Below are 15,390 nucleotides of genomic sequence, written 5' to 3'. Positions count from 1 at the left end.
ATTATTTTGCCTTCTAATAGGAAAAGAGGTTTTAATTAATCCAAATCTCTATATTGATCTTTTAAGCTATTGGACACTTTGTAGTCTCTTCAATCAAGAGTAACAAATGTAGGTTAAACAACTGATTACTGGTAATTTATACAGGCAAATGCTGAGATACAGAAAAAGGACCTGAATAGAACAAGAAATTAATATAGGGATTAAATCTCTTACTTCCTTTTTAAAAAACCATCATAACGTTATTTGGAAAATACTAGAGACAAATCAAGGTCAGAAGGCACTTGACCAAGGTTCAGTAAACTGATACTCAAAACCTCTTGAAATGTCTCAGGGGATTAAATTAACTTTCCTACTTAATTAGTTTTAAAATTTATTTTATCACTGAAAATACATAAGCCATGCACACTGTCTGACAAATCTCCACTAATCAGTGTATCTTCCCCTTATACTGCAAGGTCCTTGAAGTTCACGTCTCATTTATCTTTATAAAGCCCAACTCAGCACAGTATCAGGCCCAGCTACCACTCAATCAAGTTTACTGAGCTGAAATGCTTTAGGCCTCCTTTATTTCCAGGACTTGCGGTAAACTGAAAATGTGTACCAAAAAATTATTATGACAAAAATTTATTTTAACAATCCACTCAAAACTGCATAATTTAAAACACCTAATCAAGAGAGAGTTCTGAGGCTAAAAGAAGGTAAAAAAATACTACTGTACAGTCTTTTATGATCCTGGATGAGAGAGGGAGGGACACTGAGAACCAAAACAATTCCTTCCTCTCCACAAGGAATTTTGTGTAGAAAAAACTGAAGGGATTTAATTGTCATCTTCATCCAAGTTCAACTGTTCTATTACTTATATTGTAGAAGTAAAAGGCTCATTAGTACTTTTTTGTCAAGAGGTAGGGAAAAAATAAAGCATGACAGCAGGTAAAACTACTACTCTTGGTATAATTATCTTCAGAGATCATTTATATAAGTAAAACTGGTGGAACAGTGGGAGGGAAATGTGGCAAGGAGACATAGGTATATTTAACTCTCAAATGGGTCAAATATTTTAAGTTATTAACCTTCCTATGCGAAGCAGTAGAAAAAATATTTAAAAACAGAAAAAATATCAAATTTTGCAGAACTTAGATGAAAAACAGCACTACACACCACTTATACCTCTATCATGCCACCACTACTCAAAACAGTAACTTTTTTTTTTTGAGGAAGATTAGCCCTGAACTAACATCCACTGCCTGTCCTCCTCTTTTTACTGAGTAAGAATCGCCCTGAGCTAACATCTGTGCCCATCTTCCTCTACTTTATATGTGGGACACCTGCCACAGCATGGCATGATAAACGGTGTGTAGGTCTGCACTCAGGATCCCAACCTGCCAACTCCAGGTCGCTGAAGCAGAGCGTGTGAACTTAACCACCCGGCCATAGGGCTGGCCCTCAAAACAATAACTTTTAATATTTTCTATATATCAGGCTTTGTGTTAAGTGCTTCACATGCTGTACTTAATTCTCACAAGCACATCTTACAGGGATTAACATCTTACAGATACGAGGAAACTGAGGCACTGACAGTTTGAGAAGTTTGTCCAGGGAATTTATATCCGAATAAGGCTAATGATATATCTTTTCAAATTTATGAATTTAAATATAGAAGCTTAAAATTTTTATGACCATAAAATTTATCTACAGCAATTAGAATCCTAATTATAACTATCATTTATAAGTACAGATTTTTGTTGTCCACAGAACTGTAGTTTACACAGTCCCCTTATGTTAACATTCAAAAATTTGAAAGCACATCTAATATCATAACATGACACCTTCTAATTGTATTTCTCTCTGAGAGGCTTCTAAGGCAAGCATGCCAAGGTCACAGACTTAACAATTTTAGAATAGGTTGTTTCAAATTTTAAATCTACTAGGTCTGGTACAAGCCAAATCTTTGGTGGGGAGGGAAGCTGATCGCCCCGCCACCTTCTTTTCTCTGCTTTCACTAATTTTTTTCACTTGAAAGTCAAAAGACACAAATGACGTTTTCAGTCAAGAAATCAACGGCTAATGAGATTAATTTCTAGAGTTTACAAGCACGTGTGCTTCAGTATTTTCAATAAACATTTTAATAAACAAGTTAAAATATTTATGTTCCTGGTTCCTCTATTATCTGCAGGTAATAAAGTAATTCCTTTCAGATTAGTCTAATTTTTAAAAGTGAAGTTTCTATATTAAAACATGCAAAAACAAAACTATGCCACTTTGCAAAACAAGAAGTTAAAAATATACACCTAATCTTGTTATATGAAAGACTCTACATTTAACAAAACTGGTAGAACCACGCTTTTACCCTACTGGTAAATACTAGATTTTTAAAACGAGTGAAAAATGATGTGAAAATTAAGTAGAGTGAAAAAAGCTACATGAAAACACTAATACAACTGGCTTTTGAACTAATTAGTGGGAAGGAGGGGGACACACTTTCGAAGGCTAAGATCATGCTGTTGATTTCCTAAAGGGGATGTGATGTAATACTGGAGAGCCGCCTTAAGAGGGAAAGGATAGGCTGACAAAGGGAGTGCAGATGCCAGAGTGCGGGAGAAGCCTGCGGCGACAGGGAAGAGGTGGGTCACTAGGGAGCAGAAGAGGTGTATCCAGCAAAGGACAACTTCACGGGGTGGGGAGGCGGCCCGAAGGGCAGAGGGCAGGGGCGCGGAGGACACAAGGCTGGACAGGCGCGATAAGACAGCTAACCGGAGCGGAGTGACATCTGGCGTGCAAGCCAGCAGGGGGCAGAGCGGGCAGGATGTCACGTGGAGTGGGCGCTACGGCAGCCGAGAGGGTTGCGTGCGGGCAGAGGGGGGTCTTTACCACCGCCTGAAAGACTGCGTTACTCACAGGAGTCGCGGACTCTTCTTGCCCTGAGCTGGAGACGGGGGCTTCGCGGCCTGGGACTGCTGCCCGGGGGCGTCGGAAGGCCTGGCGCTGGGGCTGCTCCTCCGCCGGCGGGGATACTCGGCCTTCCTCCGACGGGACACGGCGGCGGCGGCCGCGGCCGCAGCGGCCCGGCCCCGGTCCCGACCTCCCCTTAGCACGCGGCTGCTAGTGGTCCCCGCAGGCGCCGTCGCCGCCGCCTCAGGGGGCTGTTGTTGGGGCTCCTCCGGAGCCGCCTTGGCCGCCGCCGCCTCTCCCCCTTCCTGGTCCTGCTGCTCCGGGGGTCTCGGCTCTTCCGTCTCCCCCGGCATCGGGACTCTTCCGTCCCCCACCCCCTTATCCCAGGCGGCGGAGGCGGAGGCGGCGGCGGCCGCGACGCTGCTCCCCCCGCCCCCCTCGCCTCCCGGAGCGTCCGGCTCACTCTCACTCTGCGCTCCTCTTTCCCCCCTCCCCTCCTCCCGGCTCCGAGGGCACCCCCCCCGCCCCCTGCCACTCAGGGCCCGCTACGGCTGGCGGCGCGCGCGCGCGCGCGCGCCCTACACAGACGCTCAGCGGACCAATCGGAGAAGGGGAACAGCTTCTTCGCCCCACCCCTCACGGTCTCTCACGCAGCAGCGTACTGGGTTCCCTCCCCCACACCTTCCTTCAGCCAATCAGGAAACGGCTACAAGGGAGCGCGCGAGGTTTTCTTCCCCGCGCACCCGTTCTCACCGTTAAACGGCTGTGTCTCGCGACAATCCCAAAGTCACCTTTTATCCCCCCTCCGGAGCTCAACGTGCGCTAGGGGCAGTGGGAGGGGCAGGTCTCGCGAGGAGGTTGGTGGGAAGAAAACGCACCTCTTTCCCCGCCTCGCGCGCACCCTGGCCAGGCTGCGCGCGCACCTGCCTCCCTAAGGAGCCGCTAATGCCACAAGGGCTCTATCCTTCTTCCTTAAGCCGCGGAAGTAGCCTCGGCGTTCTTCTGCCTGTACCCCGATCCCACTTTCCTGTCTGTGGCCTTTCTGTCCCCAACGCCGCCAGGTCTTGCGGGGAGAAGGGGAAAATTTTTTGAGCTGTCGCTTCTCCTTTAAGAAAAAAAGCCCCGTCGGCTGCCGGATGAAAGTCTCTGAAAAAATGGCGGCGGCAGAACAGAGGCGGGGTCGTGAGGGCAAGAAGGACCCGCCTGTTGGCGCAGGCGCATGGTTAACTTGCCCAAAGGCATGCTGGGTGATGAAGTCCTATTTATTTTATAATTCAGGAGGAAAAAAGATTGGAAACCAGAGGCGAAGAGGATGTTGGGAGCTATTGACTGATGCAGGATGGGAATGGTAGTTTACTCTTTGCGCAGTGTGAGTTTAACTTTTTCAGGGAGGAAGTGGTTCCGGGTTAGGCCGCGACGCAACATTTGGGCACAAATGTTGAGCCAGTTGCTTGTGTTATTTGCCTGCGATGGTTTTGTCTACTTTTTCAGTTGGTGTTAGCGAAGCTTTTGTAGGGTAGCCACGTAACAGCCCTTACCTTGGTTTGGTTAGGTGGCACCTCTTTTGGGACCCGTTAGCGTTCGTGTCTGCAATATTCGTCTCGTCATCCTGTGTCTGATCCACCAACCTGTGAGTCCCTGGAGGTCAGGGACTGAATCTGGTTCCGTCGGGTCCTGGGGGGCGTAGCACAAGTCGCACCACTCGTTTGATTCTTAATAAAAGTTAAGAAAGAATTGTAGAGTTGCTTTGTTACTAGACTTTGTCGGGGCCAAGGAGCTGGAATCGGCTGCTTGACTTGGCGGTGGTCCCTGGGCTGGAAGGAAGAGTGAAGGGTTGTTAGCGTGACTCGCGTGACTCTTATGCTCCCCACCCCGGAGCCACCTGCCTCTGCGGTTTTTAAATGTTTCTGCTGCACAGGAAGCAAAGTCAGAATAGCAGCTTTGTCAGAAATTACGTTGCTGTTTACTGGCGTGTGCAAATAAATTGTTCTAATATGTCAAACGGGAGTTTCCATTTGCTCATCTCCAAGTTGCATTTGGCGATGGCAGTGGGCCTCTCTCATTCCTTCCTTTTTTCCTTTCATCCATCATAATCAAGGAGCAATTTGCAGGAATGGTTCTTACCGCTTGAAAATAAAGCATCCAGGATTAAAGTCCCAAAAGAAAGGGATGGAAACAAGATTTGGGGGTCCAATTCTAAATTTTACAATCATTCTGTTAAACTGCAGATGGAGTCCAATATTTGCAAGCGATGTGCTGAAGTGCATTTTTCCTTTTAGTATTTTGGCTCAGTTACACTTCAGATTCGGCAAATGTTTTATATGTCTATTGAGTATTGCGCACTTTCACAAGGCTAATGGCTTTTCACTAGTTAAAACTGTCTGGCATCCTGTGCATGGGGATTTTTTCAAACCGATCTTTGCAGTGAGCAGACTTTTGGAACAGCACTGACATCCAATGGTTGCTCAGAGTAATGCAGAGTGGATTCTCTTTTCCACTAAAAAAAAAAAGAAAAAGGTCTTAAGAGTCACAATGGGATGGAGAATGAATGATTCCTTTAGATCAACCTAAAAAAGACTACTGTGTTGTAGAGGAAAGATCACAGGATTTGAAGTTAAATTTGGATTATAGTAAGTAGCAAAGCTACCTGCTAACTCTATTAATTTTAGCAGTTTTCTGTTGAGTCTATTTCACCACTGGTAACAATGGGGATAATATCTATTTCACAGGGCCATAATTATAGTTCTTTACATACTACCTTCTCATGGTAGGCCTTTTGTAAATGTTCTGTTTCATTCAAAATGAGTAAAATCATAGCAGTAAAAAAGTTGAAAGCTAACCTCAGTGTCACTTTTCAGAGAAGCTAATGTAAGGCAATGTAACTAGGCAGAATTATGCTTAATTGAGATGTCTGCAGTTTAGCACCTGGTGTCTTAAATCTTCTGGTTTCATTCTTAATGACCCCTATAGTTGTTTGCATTTTGGACCACTGAAATAACTCAGGTCCTGAGAACCCAAACATGAATATGCCTCTGCCCTGCCTTTAATGTATCTGCAATCTATTTAGGAAACAGGTAAGCATGTCTTCAAGAAATAAAGACAGCCAAATGAATTGGGTGCTGGTTAACTATGAAGGAAGCTATGCCTCCGCAGTTTACAAGCTTTACAGAAAAAAAAAAAAAAGTAGGTTCCCTGATGCCCAGTCACAGTGGTATACCCATATTGGGAAAAAACGCAAGTACAAATATGCCATTTCCATGAATTCGAGATGAATCCTAGCACATAGTAGGTGTTCAAATTTTTCAAAATTAATTTTGAATCTTTATCACCCTGGCCAATGCACTACCAGAACTCAAATCTTCCTACCCACCTTTTCATTTCAGTCCCATTTTTAAAACTCTGACCGACAAAAAAGAAAAAAAAAAGAAAAAACTCACCAAATCAAAAGAGAGGAAGTGCTAAGCAAATACAGGAACCAAAAAGGGTTATAGAGGCTGCTTCACGCTGTCTCATTCAGTTCCTTTGTGGTCCTCTTCTCCGGCACATGCCAAAGCAGTTCCTCACAACCTGTGGCACCAGAGCATCTTGGACGTGTGACAATGGAAGAGTTGGGTGAGTGAGGACCTTCTTGGAGGAGAAACTTGGAGGGAATGAAGTCTTGGCTGCCATCTTCATGTGTGGTGGGGTGGACTTCTAGTCAGCTGGAGGGTAGTGCTGGAAGAGTATATTTTCACTTCTCTCCTGACCTCAGCCCAACCAAGAGTGAAGCATGAGGAACTATGATTGTTTTGGGGAACTATGGGTTCACTGTTTTCAGTGGCAGAATGTAGGCAAAGAATTTAGGTGCTAACCTCAGAGTAAACTCTGCACAAATACTTTTCGACTGAATTGTGATTGAAATTGCCATTTTGTTATGGGCATTTTGCCCTTTTGGGGCTACTGGAGATCATAGGATGTTCACACAGTTGGCAACTGCAGAAATGCAATTTGCATTTAGTTTTCTTTCTTTCAAAAGAAAGAAAAGGGAGGGAGATAAAGGGTGTTATGAGGAGAAATAGAAGTATAAGAATGTGAGATCCGCAAAGGTTGGAGAAAGGCCAGGGTGGTTTCATTTGTTCCATGGTTTAGTATTAAATCAAGAAGACATAGCACTGTAACTCCGGGGATTCTGTTGCTAAGCATTTATTCAAAGGAGTTCTGAAAGAACAGATTACTATGGCCTGTGAATATGATAGCTCCTTCCACTCCAAAGCAATTAAAACTAGCAGTGAAACTATTGGCCACATTGCTCAGAGAAATTCCTCATTTCAAACCTTTGGAGTAATGTAATCTTTGTCATTCTTGAAACTCATTCCATATCCTTTGCAAACTTTTGTTGCTGGCAGCCTTACTAGCACTGAGTCACTAACCTTTACCCAATTTCCAAGTGTTATTAATTCCGCAGTGTTGTGAGTTTTTGTATGTTTGGGGTATGTCAAAAGTGCAAACAACGACAACAAAAACATCTCTTGCACATTGTCTTTAAAAAAAAAATTTGAACTGTGATTTGAGAGCTGGAGAGGTAGAGGGAGGAGGAAAGGCAAATTACAGGAGGGAAGGGATTTTGATGATGAAAAGATGGTGTTGAATTGGTTGTAAGTAAAGTCCATTTTGATACTTGGGGTAGAATATATTTTGGGCTTGGTGTGGAATCCAAATTCTTGTGCTGTGTGAGGGATAGGGAAATTCACACTTTTGCCTTAGTTCCACTGGAGTCCAGCTCTGGTTTTTTATTATAGGGATACCTAATGGCTTTCCTGAAAGTAATTCAAAAGGAAATTAATACTTATTCAATGACTTACGCTAAAATTAGACATTTTTACATACATTAATCATTTTAGCGTCCAAAGCAACCTCTGAAATAGGTATTATCCCCCCGCCTTTATTTTTCACATGAGAAAACTAAGAAAAACAAAATAACTTGTTCTACATCACTCTCTGGAGCACCTGACACCAAAACTGATTCAGCTACAAGATGCTCTCCAGTTTTAGAAGTTTGTTGGCTTAGGTGTTCCAGCCAACAGAATAACCCAGATAATTACAAAATAATAGATTTGCACAGTTTTGCATTTCCTGAGCAGGATGAATCATAGAGAAATTTGGTCCAGAAAATACCAAGCAGCCTGGAAGGTAACATTCCTGTACATTATCCAGGTGGTTAAACTCCAACTGCTTCTTCAAATTGTCATCAGCCCAGTTACTACCCAAAAGACTTAGGGTGGGTCTTCCACCTTGCACAGAAATAGCATGGAGAACAGGTCAGAACAGGCGGGCCAATATTTCCTCTCTGCAATACTTCCTCCAAGATGAGTAGTTCAGATCCACCCAGACAGCTTTATCAAAATCCTCATTATATGAGGATGCTAGATAAAGGGGAACCAGGAGAAGACTCTGGCTCTGAATGAAATCATCACAATCCAGTGAGACCCCGAAGAGATGTCACTTTACTCCTTTCATGTTAACGTTGATATTATTTGATTTCTCCAGATGAAGGGCTATAGAGACGGACCGTAGAGTTTTCAGTATAATACACTCCACCACCAGTAATCCCATGTTTGTCATACTGAAATTAGTCATCTTCAAATTACAGAATCTTGCAAAAGGCAAAATAATCTTGGGATGTTGGTGATATGTGCCCTCGTAGGAAACAGGAAGAGAAAGGCCTGTTAACTTATGACCCAGAAGAGAGAGTTTCAGCAACTTTGGTTAGCTGGTGCTTCTGAGGGTAACCTTCTCCTCTTCGTGGTATGGTTTACTTCTCTTATAGAGGGTCTCCTCTTCCCTTAATCTTTATTGTAAGCGTCTTTTTATTTTGAATCTAAGAGGATTCATGACTTCTACTTGGAACAAAGCTTAGAAAATAGAAAAGAAAAGGGCTATATCTTAATAGAGGGATACAGAATAAAAATTTGGAAATCAGAAATTTGGAATTCAGTCTGACTAGTAAAGTCCTGAAAAAAAAAATTTTACTTTCTAATTCTACCTTAGTTTTATTTTTCTTTTCTTTTCTCTTCTTTTTAAAAACATTTTGTTACAGAGAATTTAAAAATGCACAAAAGTAAAGAAAATAGTTTAAAGAAATCTGATGTATCCATCAACCAGCTTAAACAATCATCAACTCTTGGCCAATCTTATTTCATTTATACACTCATTCATTCCTTCCACTCTTGGATTACTTTAAAGCAATTTCAGACGTTGTATCATTTCATCTGTAAATATCTCAGCATGATCTCTTAAACACGTATATACATATACATATACATATGTATACACACGAAAACCCATAATAACATTATCACTCACAAAGTCCTTAATAATAATTCTTTAATTTCATGAAATACCATTATCACACCTAAAATGTTAATTTTACTTACTTTTTAAAAATTAAAGTAATTTTAAATTACTTAATATTATCAAATATCCTTATCACATCTACAATAAATTAACAGTACTCAGTATGCTTGCATACCCAGTCAGTGTTTAACATTCCCGATTGTTTCTTTTTGTTTATTTAGTTAACGTTCATACATTGAAATTAGTTATGTCTCTCAAGTCTCTTTTGATCTGTGAATTCCCCCTCCATCTCTTTTTTTCCGTTACAATTTATTTGTTGAAGGGTAATTTTTGGTTTCTTTTTGTTTCTTTTTTAGCTCAGGTGCCAATCTTTATTTTTTTATTGCAGTAACATTGGATTATAACATTATATAACTTTCAGGTGTACATTGTAACATATTTCAAATCCTGTGTAGATTACCTCATGTTCACCACCCAAAGACTACTTACAATCCATCACCACATGTTTGTGCCTAATCACCTCTTTGCCCTCCTCCCTCCCCACTTCCCCTCTGGTAACCACCAATCCAATCTCTGTTGCTAGGTATTTGTTTGTCTTTGTTTTTATATCCTGCTTATGAGTGAGATCATACGGTATTTGACTTTCTCCCTCTGACTTATTTCGCTTAGCATAATACCCTCAAGGTCCATCCATGTTGTCACATAGGCCGGATTTCATCATTGTTGAAGGGCAATTTGACCTGAAGAGTTTAGCTCAGTTTGCTTATCTCTAAAATGGTACATAAAATTCACTGTTTTTGTGAGATGGGTGATTGAGAAAGATCTGTAGAAGATTTCATTCTTAAGAAATGATTAGCCCTTTTCTTATGTGGTTAAGAAATGCCCCAACACCTGAAATAAATGAAAAAGCTTTTTTAATGACCTGCAAAGTTCATTTTCATCTTCTGAGAACTTCAGAGCTAGGCAGATCCTTAGAAATAATATCTTCCAGTATTTTGCAAACTTTTAAAAACTGCAACCCCTGGTAAAAAATCCTCTACAGGTCCACCAATTTGAAAAATACTGTTGTAATACAGTTGCTTCATTATGTAGGTGAGGAGGTGGCTTCAGAGAAGAGCATGTCATGCCTAGATGACCCAGAGAATCCACATGGGAATGGGGACTGGAATTTCAAACTTGAAGTTAGTGCAGGGACTAGGGATCATGTACCCCAGGATCAGACAGCCAGGTTCTGCACTAAGTAGCAATGTGACTTTAAACAAGTTATTTGTCTCTTTCTTGATCTATAAAATAAGGGCAATAATATCGCCTAAATCAAAGCATTAGGATGACTAAATGAAATATATAAACTCCTGAGCACAGTGCCTGTCATGTTAATTTTTATTATTATTATTATTTTCATCATAACAGAAAGGTAAATGTGTAATACTTGTAAAGTCCATTGATTTTTCCCAAAAAGATTACAAGAGAAACAAATCTCAACTGTTTGTATTGCAGCTTCTTGCTTGATTTTGTAATATCTGTTTTATCCTCAATACCTTTTTTCCCACACCCTAAAAGACAGAGTATTTATACACATTTTGTTTTGAGAATTTTGTTCTGTGCTTAGGCTAAGAAAAAAATCATCAGAGTTAAGAATACATGTTACTGTCCTGGTGTATTTTGAAAAACTAATATAATTGCTTATGTTTTTCTCATAGGAAAAATATGTAGGATTTACTTTTTTCTAATTGGAGATCTCAATGAATGATAAAAATTAATGCCCTGCAATGTAAGAAGTCAAATTATAGAGTGAGACTATGAAATTCAATGCCATTATAGGAAATAAGAAAGAGGATACAGTAGGTGGAAGCATTAAACATGTCCTGGTAGAATAAACCACATTCTTGAAGTGAAATAAGAAGTAAGAGGAAGATGTTTGAAAATAGCCTTAACCCAAGAGAAGAGGGAAATGTATGGAGGCAGAGTGGGGATATTTAAGGGGATAATTATTCCAGATGACTTCCATATCCTATATTATGATTCTCTTATGTCTTTTAATATAGATGCCTTATTAGAGGAACTGGAACGCTCCACCCTCCAGGACAGTCATGAATGTTCCAGTCCAGCTCCTCTTCCCCTGGATCAGCATTCCAGAAAGGAGAGTAACCTTGAGGAGGCATCAAAGATCCTTTCTGTTCAGGATGACACAAGTCCCTTGCGGGTAACTTTTCATTTATTGGAATACCTTGAATATAGATGTTCGAGTGCATTTCTGAAAATTAATTGTATCTCACATAAAATGATGTGAAAGGAGAATCATATATCCAGGAAAGAGAAAAAAAATCCCTCAATGATAACTTGTTTTTTCTTAAAGATTGGCACCTGAGCTAACAACTGTTGCCAATCTTCTTTTATTTATTTATTTTTTTGCTTTTTCTCCCCAAATCCCCCCAGTACATAGTTGTATATTTTAGTTCTGGGTCCTTCTAGTTGTGCTATGTGGGATGCTGCCTCAACATGGCCTGACGAGCAGTGCCATGTCCGCGCCCTGGATCCGAACCAGTGAGACCCTGGGCCACCGAAGCAGAGTGCGTGAACTTAACCACTCGGCCATGGGGTGGACCCCCCTCAATGATAACTTAAAGGTCTTTGTTTTTGGAAAGAGGAGGAAAGTTGAGAAACTCATTATAAAAGAATAAGCCTTTGAGAACTGACTTTTTTCTGGTGAGGGCATGATAACAGAGACTATTCCCTAATTCATTTGGGATATTCTGATATTACTGTTAGGGCATCAGAGATGCATGCTGCAGTTTGTCTGGAATAGCACTTGATCAGGCCAGAAATCACCTGCAAGTCCAGGTGGCAGCTCAGACAAGTGTTCTTAGGGTGACTTTTTAGGGTCACCACTTCCCAGGTCTTACTTGCTGCTATATATATTAGAAAATTCAATTATTAGAATATCCAGAGATGATGAAGCTCAAGGGAACAAACAAACATCTCATAAGAGATGGTGTATAAAAAAATCCAGAAATCCAATTTATTAATTTCTAGTTAGAGTTAAAACTATCACATAGAACAGATACTAGTATTTGCTAATATATGTATTCATTTCCTATAGATAAGTCTATGTGTATCTACTTTATAATTAGAAAGTTGTTTGATGAGAATGGAATTAGTGTAAGAGGAATTAAGTAGATGCTGTTTGTATCTGTGAGTTTTGAACTATGATGTTCTGATTCATGCTTATACACTACATGAAATCACTAGTAGCACAGACCTGAAATTGGAGCCCAAGGGTAGGTTCCTCTTTTAGCTTTTCTTCCCTCCAGCTATATGCATGCAGTGTTAAGGATGCACATCTGTCTCTCTACTAGGGAGCTGTTGTGTGTTCTCACTGCTAGATTGTAGCCAGAGACTCCAAACCGGTCCCTTATCCTGCCTCCCTGCGCTTTATTCTCCAAATAGAAGCCAGGATGATCCCATAAGAGTTAAATCAGATCATATCCTTCTTTTACTGAGAGCCCTGCAATGAATTTGCATCTCATTTGGAGTAAAAGCCGTGATCTTTTCCCTGACCTTGTGTGGCAACCGTATATCTTGCTTCACTTGGAAGAGCCCCAGGTTTGTTTGTTTTCTTGACATTCTATTATTGGCTTTACCTTTTACCCCAGGTTTTCTATTATTTATGAAGTTTTCTTATTAGTGTTTGAGTTAAAGTAAACCAGCATCGGTTAATAGACCTCCATTTGGTTCTTCTGGCTTCTTTCATGGTCTCATCTAGTAGCATATAAAACACACATGCAGTGAACAGAGTTCTTATTTCATTATGGCTAAATCCAAAAGATGACTAATGATAACTTGTCTCTGTTTTCCTGATCTAGTTCAGACAAAACCTAACTGATAGCACCCTTTCAAGGATAATATGCAGGGTGCTGGCTGTGAAAGCTGAGGTCAAGCACAGCAGTCAGGAACAGCTAACTCTGGTCCTAGGTTGTGGCAGGAAAGATTTTGAGGCTTTTTCCCCTTGTGGCCACTTGCTATACCTTTGCTCATGCCTTGCTGTGGTCCGTGTGGTGGCCTGTGAGATGCATGGAACGTCCTCTGGGTCAGAAAGAAATAATGGGAAATTGTAGCTTAATGTTGTACAAATTATATGTAGGAAATAGAGGCTAAGCAGTCTTGCCATAGAGTAGTGTAATCTAAATGTTCTTGTTAAAGCATTTTTGTCGTTAATTGTATGTGTAATGCTAGAACTATTTATTATTTAGTAATGCTTTTTAATTTTGGAATAAACACATTTAGCAGCATTTGGCTCAAACCGAAACCAAAACCCAAATTGCATGTTTAATTTTCTTAAGAAAGTTGATGACAAATGTGTAGTTTGCACAAAATATTTGTTAACATTTACTGTCTGTCATGGGGACAAAAGAGATATCACTGTTTCTTTCAAAACCAGAAGACACAAATATGGTGAAGAAGCATTATCTTCTTCAAAAGTTAATATTTAATTTAAGAAGAATGTGCCTGAAGATGACAATTCAACATGTGCAGCTGCAGGAGGTGTGTTTATATGTCATTGTGAAGCACACCTTTCAGTTTATATCAAGTAAATTAATTTTACTCATTTTCAGTTTCAAGTTTTCTTGTGATTGTAAGTAAAGTGAGCTGGTGAGAATTAATGAGTTGATCTCTTTTGCAAACCATCAAATAATGTCAGATTGATATCAGAGGCCTATGTTAGAAAATTTGTTAATTGCAAAATGGTTTAATTTTTTCATCCAGTTCAAAGTGTCAAAAAAAGTAGTTAGAAGTTCATTTTTCTGTTGAAAATGAAACATCTGGCATTTTTAATGCCTTTGTAAATTTAGTTGAAATGTTCAACAATGAAGATAAAATGTTCTTTGGGGGTGATAATACGAATACAAATTTTGGTGGAGCACAGCATTGCGGTAAAAACTTACAAACTTAAAAACCTATGGAGCAAAAATATACTTTGAATTGGTTGTGATGTGCACAAAATTCATGACTGCCTCCAAACAAGTTGCAGTGTTCTACCAATCAAAATGGAAACTACAATTGTCAAAATTTACAAATATTATGTATATATACCTATGTATCGCACACATATACATAACATATATATACACACACAATCAGATGTAACTCATCTCCTAAACTTTTGTAACTGAAGCTGATGTTGAATCTAAAAATATTTCAGCATGGCTGCGTATATTTTCTCTCTGTATTGCCTGTCATCAGCTGGAGTTTAGAAAAGCCTGAGCCTTTGAAAAAATCACTTTGTAAAGCAACCTAAATTTAGGTCACATTATGTGCAAAATCAGTTAGAAATGTTTAATCAGATTATTCAATGAATGAAACATGAGAACTCGGCTTTTGAAGCTTTTAGCAAGTTGCAATTATGTGAAACAAAGCTTGCAAAAAGGAAGCAGCTCACATTTCTCCCTGCAAAAGCTGGGGAGGAACTGAGCAAATCAAAAGATGAGAGCTCAAAAGGTTTAATTACCTAATTTGAAAATTGTACTTTGTGAAAAATCTTGACTTTGACAGAGCTCCTAATTTTAATTGGATAAATTTGTATTCTCTGCAAGAATGGGATAAAATTGTGAAGGCCTATGATTTTACAGTATTTACATTTGATGAAATCTTAAAAAGGATCAAAAATAGAGACAATTTAAGAGGTCTGTCTTGTAAAAATATTCCTGAAGAAAGGTGCTCTGAGTGGAGGCAGAAATAGAGCACCTGTGAAAATATTGGGGCTGAAATATTTACACATTTTAATATAAAAAATAGAATTGAGAATATCATCCATTCAGAAGGAGTGGCTCTGAATTAATAGGTTCATCAGCATCTAGAGAGGGAGTATTTTCTCAATTAAAAATATCACGGTCTACAGAGAAGCATTAGGTAAAAGTGTCCGCAATTTCAAATATATTAACCATAGAACGCAACTTTGCAGAAGATCACAATTTTATAAAAAAATATGAAAATAAATAAGACCATATTGGATAAAATACTTTTTTCAGAAAAATTTCCACATCATAATATTAGAGACAACAATGACTGAGTAACCAAATAAGGTCTGTAATTATTGTGCTATTTTTAAATGTTCAGATAATCAATACAAAAACTTTTTTTTTTCATTTTTTTTATTAATGTTATGATAGA

General features: G+C 39.8%; 2 protein-coding genes and 1 long non-coding RNA gene across 6 annotated transcripts in view; 1 reads left to right on the top strand and 2 right to left on the bottom strand.

Moving 5' to 3' along the window:
• Positions 1-3,736, bottom strand: part of ZFP91 (ZFP91 zinc finger protein, atypical E3 ubiquitin ligase) — a 37,314-nt gene extending 33,578 nt beyond the window's left edge. Inside the window, exon 1 of one of the 2 annotated variants that reach the window (XM_014827202.3) lies at positions 2,896-3,736. In XM_014827202.3, the coding sequence (XP_014682688.3) occupies positions 2,896-3,242 (347 nt within the window). In that variant the 5' untranslated portion in view covers positions 3,243-3,736. The remainder of the gene's footprint in view (positions 1-2,895) is intronic. The other variant, XM_014827203.3, reaches the window with a different exon arrangement.
• The window catches only part of LPXN (leupaxin), a 37,794-nt gene continuing 24,912 nt past the window's right edge, over positions 2,509-15,390 (top strand). The window contains exons 1-2 of one of the 3 annotated variants that reach the window (XM_014827204.3): positions 2,509-2,621; positions 11,268-11,425. In XM_014827204.3, coding sequence (XP_014682690.1) covers positions 2,582-2,621; positions 11,268-11,425 — 198 coding nt within the window. In that variant the 5' untranslated portion in view covers positions 2,509-2,581. Of the gene's footprint in view, positions 2,622-4,135; positions 4,259-6,364; positions 6,502-11,267; positions 11,426-15,390 lie in introns of those variants that run through there. The other 2 variants (XM_044750494.2, XM_014827205.3) reach the window with 2 other exon arrangements.
• Positions 4,513-6,464, bottom strand: LOC139040783 (uncharacterized). Its single transcript, XR_011495092.1, has 3 exons — positions 6,327-6,464; positions 5,014-5,386; positions 4,513-4,703 (listed from the first exon to the last, which is right to left on the bottom strand). It is a non-coding gene; the product is annotated as an uncharacterized lncRNA (long non-coding RNA).

Source organism: Equus asinus, chromosome 17 (assembly GCF_041296235.1).
Source record: "Equus asinus isolate D_3611 breed Donkey chromosome 17, EquAss-T2T_v2, whole genome shotgun sequence".
Taxonomy (NCBI): domain Eukaryota; kingdom Metazoa; phylum Chordata; class Mammalia; order Perissodactyla; family Equidae; genus Equus; species Equus asinus.
The sequence above is the reverse complement of the archived record's forward strand: the minus strand, read 5'-3'. Positions and strand labels throughout refer to the sequence as shown.